This window comes from Vigna angularis, chromosome 7 (genome assembly GCF_016808095.1).
Source record: "Vigna angularis cultivar LongXiaoDou No.4 chromosome 7, ASM1680809v1, whole genome shotgun sequence".
Taxonomy (NCBI): Eukaryota; Viridiplantae; Streptophyta; class Magnoliopsida; order Fabales; family Fabaceae; genus Vigna; species Vigna angularis.
In genome coordinates, this window is record NC_068976.1 from 19,077,402 (window position 1) to 19,083,401 (window position 6,000).

Sequence of the window (6,000 nt, forward strand, 5' to 3'; positions counted from 1 at the left end):
AACATTTTCGTAACAATAGTATTAGAAAGAGGGACGTTTGTTAAGAAATTGTGTGTCTTTGTACAAAACGGATTAACCTTTTCGTGACAGAAAGTTTTTCTAAATACCGAATATCATAAAAACTTGTGATCTAATTAAAATCAAATATTTTTTATTTTTATTTTTCTAATCCATTTATTGTGTCACTTAAATAGACTTGGGCCGATTTTACCCGTAATCTTATGGGTCAATCCATTTTATAAAAATAATAATTACATTTAAAAGTTAAAAATAATTTTCTTCTTTTAAAGCATGTATTATAATTTATATTTCTGTATATGTTAAATTATTATATTTAAAATTAAAATTAATTTTAAAGTTAAATATATTTTTATTCTTTAAATTATTTTTAAAATTTTTGATTTCTTTAAATTATATATATAAGGCAATATCTGACTAGTTAAGAGAAAAAAACAGGAAAATAATATTTTGATGACAATACATAATGCTTTATGACAAATCCATTCCCTGATTTTCTTTCACCTCCCTGCAATGGTCGAAGCACGAATTATAAAATAATGATTGTAAACATTCTTAGCAATTTCATTTTAATGCACTTTTTTTAATGTACTTAGAATGTTATTCTCCTACTCTTTTCACTGATTTCTTGTTTTATTTTATGACCTAATAATACCACAAACTCTTGCTCCTCAATTATTTTCTGTCCTAGAAATGCCAAAAAGTCGTTCAAAGAAAGAATCTTATAAAATACAACCAAATAAGCTTTTGTAAATCATAAAAAAAAGTTCCTTGTTCGTATTTGCAATCTGCATATGCGGCAGAACTACTGATCTATCTGTTATACATGTTATCTTTCACTTTTTCAGAGTATTAATGTAATGGTCCTGCAGATACAGATACATGTGCGTCTCATTAAGATACACATACGTTCATTCCCAACTTCATATGTCCTTCCCAAATCACTTTTCAATCTTTGCAAAGTCTCTTTCAGACAGCACATGCCACATGTGACCTATTCAACATGGGACCATGTGGTCACCCTTTGAACGGAAAGACCTACTTCACCATGCCTTCCTTCTGTGAATGAGAGATACTTCAGGTTCGATAAGACAAATTTACACCATATAAATGAACGTGAATATCATCTTAAAATCAGTTTTTTAAGATTGAGTTAAATTTAAAATCTATATAAGACAAGATTGGAAATGTATCAAAAGATAAGTATTTTCTTTTCAATATTTAAAAGAAAAAATTAATCATTCTAATTAATATCACCTCTTGTAATAGGAATCTAAACGTGAGTTCAAGTTTCACATTAAACAGAAACGAATAAGTAAAATATTATATAAAGGTGAAAAAATCCTTAATACATTACTTTAAAGTTTTGGGTAGAGAATGATGTTAATTCCTTAAGTGGTTGAGTTCAAATATTATCAGTGTTTATCTTTTCAATAAAGCTTCTTCTCTGGATGATTAACTTTCCAAGTAGTAAAAAATTATCTAATAGAATCCAACACATGTAGTGGGATGGATTTTGACCAATTTCTAAAGGATAATATAAACAGTAAAAGACAAACCAAGTAGCCTGAAATTGAATTTTCTGGGTGAAATGCTCTCTATATTCTAGAATGCTTTTTATTTGTATCCAATACATGGTTTCTTGAAATATGCAGCACATATCTTAGATTACATTTGAGCTCTCTAGCAATCGCGACCAGCTATAACTGACATTCCATTTGACTATGCACAAACGATGTAAATCATATTCATACTTTCTTCATGACTAGAATGCTAGCTCAACAGATTGAGTCCTCAGAAAAATCAAAGGAACATTTAGAAGTTCCATGTGAAACTACAGTTTTAAGAGGTGATGGAGAAGCATGCACTGTTGAAACTCCATTCGATGCATCAGAAGCTGCGGTTGGTGCCTCAACAAATCGGATTTCCCTAAGCATTGCAACAGTGTCCTTCATTGTTGGACGGTCCTCAGCTCTGGTGCTGACACATAGAAATGAGACAGCTAGAGTTTGTAACATTTCATGCTCTGTGGAATCAGTTCTCCCTCTGAGTGTTGGGTCAAGAATGTCAGATGGGTCTCCTTTGCTGGCTAAGTGGTTCCTAACCCACTGAACCAAGTGTGCACCACCCCCAGGAAGTGTTGGGTCAAGAGGGTGCCTTCCTGTCAGGACCTCAAGTAGGACCACCCCAAAACTGTACACATCACTCTTCTCAGTGATCTGCTGCATAGATGCATGTTCTGTACTCATACCAAAAAACAAAAGTTAGTTTAGTTTCAAAGGGTTGTGCAAGTACTGAAAAAAAACTGACTAATTCAAACTTGGTAAGAAAAAAGTACCTGGAGCCATGTACCCATAGGAGCCAGCAAGGTAGGGTCTTTGAAATGGCTTGGAATTTGTACAATCACCATTTTCACTTGCAATTCTAGCTAGGCCAAAGTCAGATAGGTAAGGCTGATAGCCAGGACCTAACAACACGTTCATGGCTTTGACATCTCCATGCAATATGGAAGGCTCACAATCATGGTGCAAATATGCAAGTGCATTAGCCACTCCTACCATAACATCATATCTGATTTCCCATTCTGCTTTTCCCTTTCCTGAACCATGAAGTAATGAGCTCAAGCTTCCGTTAGGGAGGTACTCATAAAACAGCAGCTTCATGTTCTTGCTGGACCCCCAACCCAGAAGCTTGATGATGTTTTTATGTCTAATTGAACTCAGTGTTTGAATTTCAGAAGTAAATGCTCCTGACTCTGCCGATGTCCACATCTTTTTAACTGCTAGTGTTTGGCCATTTGGTACTTTAACCTTGTACACAACTCCAGAGCTTCCAGTGCCAATCACATTGGATGAAGTCAAATTCCGGACAATATCATCAACTGAGAATTCAAACTTCTGATACAGAGTTAACACCCAATTGTTGTTTCCCGTGAATGCTTTGTTAGAAACATGAGCACGAATCAAGACATGGATTGTGAGCAGTATTAGTACTGCACTGGTGCTTAAGAGAATGGATAATATAATTTTCATAAACAACCTGGCATGAACCTTGGCTTCCTTTCTGTCTACAGAACCAACAATGTAGAGGCCATCATTTCCTGTGAGATCACTGAGAGGGAGCTTCCTGAAGAATGGGGTGTTAGGCAATTCTCCGGTGAAGTCATTGAAGGAAACATTTAAAGAAACAAGGTTTTGAAGGTCAGAGAGAGTATCCAACTTCCCTGAGAGCTTGTTGTGGGAGAGGTCAAGCACTCCAAGTTTTCTAAGACCGGAGAACTGGGGTGGAATTTCACCAGAAAACTGGTTACAGCTAAGATTGAGAAAGATTTCTAGTGAAGGAATTTGAGCAATTTCCTTGGGAATTTCTCCAGAGAAACTATTGCTTCCCAAGTCCAGAAGTTGTAACTGGGAGCAAGATAGGATCTCAGCAGGGATACTTCCGCTGAGTTGATTCTTTCCCAAGTTGAGTTTGGCTAACTCGGTTAATGAACCAATGGAATGGCTCAGTTCACCTGTTAGTCTGTTGTCTGAGAGGTCGATTAGCTGCAGGTTTTTGGGCAGATTGTTTGGAACTGAGCCAATAAGACTATTTGAGTGAAGGTCCAGAAACTCAAGGTTTTGGCATCTGGATAGTGTAGGAGGAATTTCCCCTACAAGATGATTGCTGCTCACGTCCAAAAAGTTCAAATTCTTCAAGTTGGTGATCTCAGATGGAACTGTACCTGACAGTCTATTGTGATTTAACCTCAACCTGTAGAGGCTTGTGCAATTACCTATCTCAGGTGGTATAAAGCCAGACAAATCGTTGGAAAGAAGCAGTAGTTTAGTGAGGTTCCTCAGTCCAAAAAGTTGTTTGGGTATTGGACCAGTTAAATTGTTGTAAGAGAGATCAAGTGCCTGAAGATCTTGGCACTGTGAAAGACTATCTGGGATTTTTCCTGTCAGCTTGTTCTGCCATGCAAAGAAGAGAGTCAAGCTTCTCAAGTTTCCGATAACAGGAGGAATCTCTCCAGAGATAGCATTATTGTCAACTTCCAGTTGAGTCAGGGAAGTGCAATTTGTGATTTCAGGAGGTATAATGCCTGAAATCTTGTTAACACTCAGTTGAAGCCCTTGCAGATTTGATAGCTTACCAAAACTGGTTGGTATGCTCCCTGTGAGAAGATTTTCTGACATGTCTATGACTTCCAGTTGAGTGCAGCTTCCAAGCTCTTCTGGGATTGTACCAACTATATTGTTTTGCCACAAGAGAAGATTCTTAAGCTTGCTGAGCTCTCCAATTTGACTTGGGATTGAACCAGAGATTGAGTTCTGATACAAGTACAGGTTCTGTAACTCACTGCACTTCCCTATCTCTTCTGGTATAGAGCCTGATAGCAGAGTTGTGTAAATGGCTATGGTCTGAACTCTTTTCAGCATCCCTATTGAAGAAGGAAGATTCCCAGAAATGCTGGTTTCTGCAAGGCCTAACACCACCAAGTTGGTGCAGTTTCCAATATCCCATGGCACCTCACCCTTAAGGTTTGTGTTCCCTCCTACTCTCAACACTTGGAGCTCAGTTAATGAGCTAATACTCTTTGGAATTTCACCACTCAGTTTGTTGTCATAGAGTGTCAAGTTCACCAGACTCGATAAATTTCCTATGCTGGATGGAATGTTGCCTTCAAGAAAGTTGGTATGCAGAGCTAAAGTCTGCAGTTTGCTCAGCCTGCAAATTTCTTCTGGGATTTCACCAAAGAGAGAATTGCCACTGAGATCAATGAAAGTGAGCTCTTTACAGTCTCCAATCTCCTTTGGAATCCTGCCTGTGATGTTGGCTGCTGAGAGGGCAAGAATCTTCAAATTCCTGAAAAGTTGAAAATTTGAAGGTAACGAGCCTTGCAAGTTCACTGAACTCAGGTTTATCTCAACCACCTCTCCTTCTAAGTTGCAGCGCACCCCAAACCAATTGCATGGGCTTGTGCTGGAAGGATTCCAAGATACTAATGCATCTGCAGAACTGTTTAAACTGTTTTTCCATGCTAAAAGAGCTTGGCCTTGCTCATTAAGCTGGGAGTAACAACAATGAAATAAAAGAAGCAAAGAGAGGGAGAAGATTTTGTATGAAGATGAGAGATTCCTCAAGCTTAAAGACATTGTTTAGAGTAGAGAAGTGATCTGTTTTGGGATTGTGGAGGGGGAAATCCTATGAACTGTTTATAGAGGAAGAGAAGAAGCTCTGAACACAAGAGCCAGCTTCCTCATTCTTTTATTGCTGCACTATGTTCCTGTTCAATGACAAGGACTTGTCCATACCCATGATGATGGTTGTTGGTTTTTATTGAGCCAAACATCTCTTTTTATTCATTTCTTTTTCGGAAACTCTATGTATTCATGAACAGAAGTAAAGACTAATGAATTGAAATAATGAAATTCATATAGTGATCTGACTTTCTCAACATATGTTATCCTATACACATATATTTGGAAATCAAATTTTGATCACATACTTAAGAGATATAATTATTTTTCAATCATGTCAAATTAAACTTCATTTTATATTGGTTCATCTTGATTAACCTGCCAAACCAGTGAGTTGAAATTCTGTCAAATTTGCAATCTGAACGTAATCCAATTTGTTAGTTTCTGTTAGATAGTGTTTCAGTAATAGTGAACTGTGAGACATGAAACTGGTGGAGGGGGTGAAAATCACGTAAAGAAGACTTTTGGGTTTTTGCTCCCCACGTGGACACATATAATATCTTGTTTCTTGCTTTTATTTGGCAATAGTAATTATTTTTCATGTTCATGTATTCGTTTAGTTGCGGAGATTAGCAGAAAACAAGGCATGGCCAAGTAAGCACACCAGGGCTAGCAAAATGACTTTAGCACTTTTGAAATTGGCTATTAAGATAATTATCTTACCTCATAGATGGTGATGGTTGATTAATCAAATAGAATAGACATTTTGATTGTTGAGTGAAATAGCTCTGTATTCTGT

At 37.0% G+C, this 6,000-nt stretch overlaps 1 protein-coding gene across 1 annotated transcript; it reads right to left on the reverse strand.

Moving 5' to 3' along the window:
- Positions 1-1,596: 1,596 nt before the first annotated feature.
- On the reverse strand, positions 1,597-5,290 carry LOC108336374 (LRR receptor-like serine/threonine-protein kinase RGI3). Its single transcript, XM_017572803.2, has 2 exons — positions 2,357-5,290; positions 1,597-2,257 (listed from the first exon to the last, which is right to left on the reverse strand). Exons 1-2 carry the CDS (start codon positions 5,154-5,156, stop codon positions 1,797-1,799), a joined length of 3,261 nt encoding a protein of 1,086 aa, XP_017428292.1. The 5' UTR covers positions 5,157-5,290; the 3' UTR covers positions 1,597-1,796.
- Between the last annotated feature and the right edge of the window lie 710 nt (positions 5,291-6,000).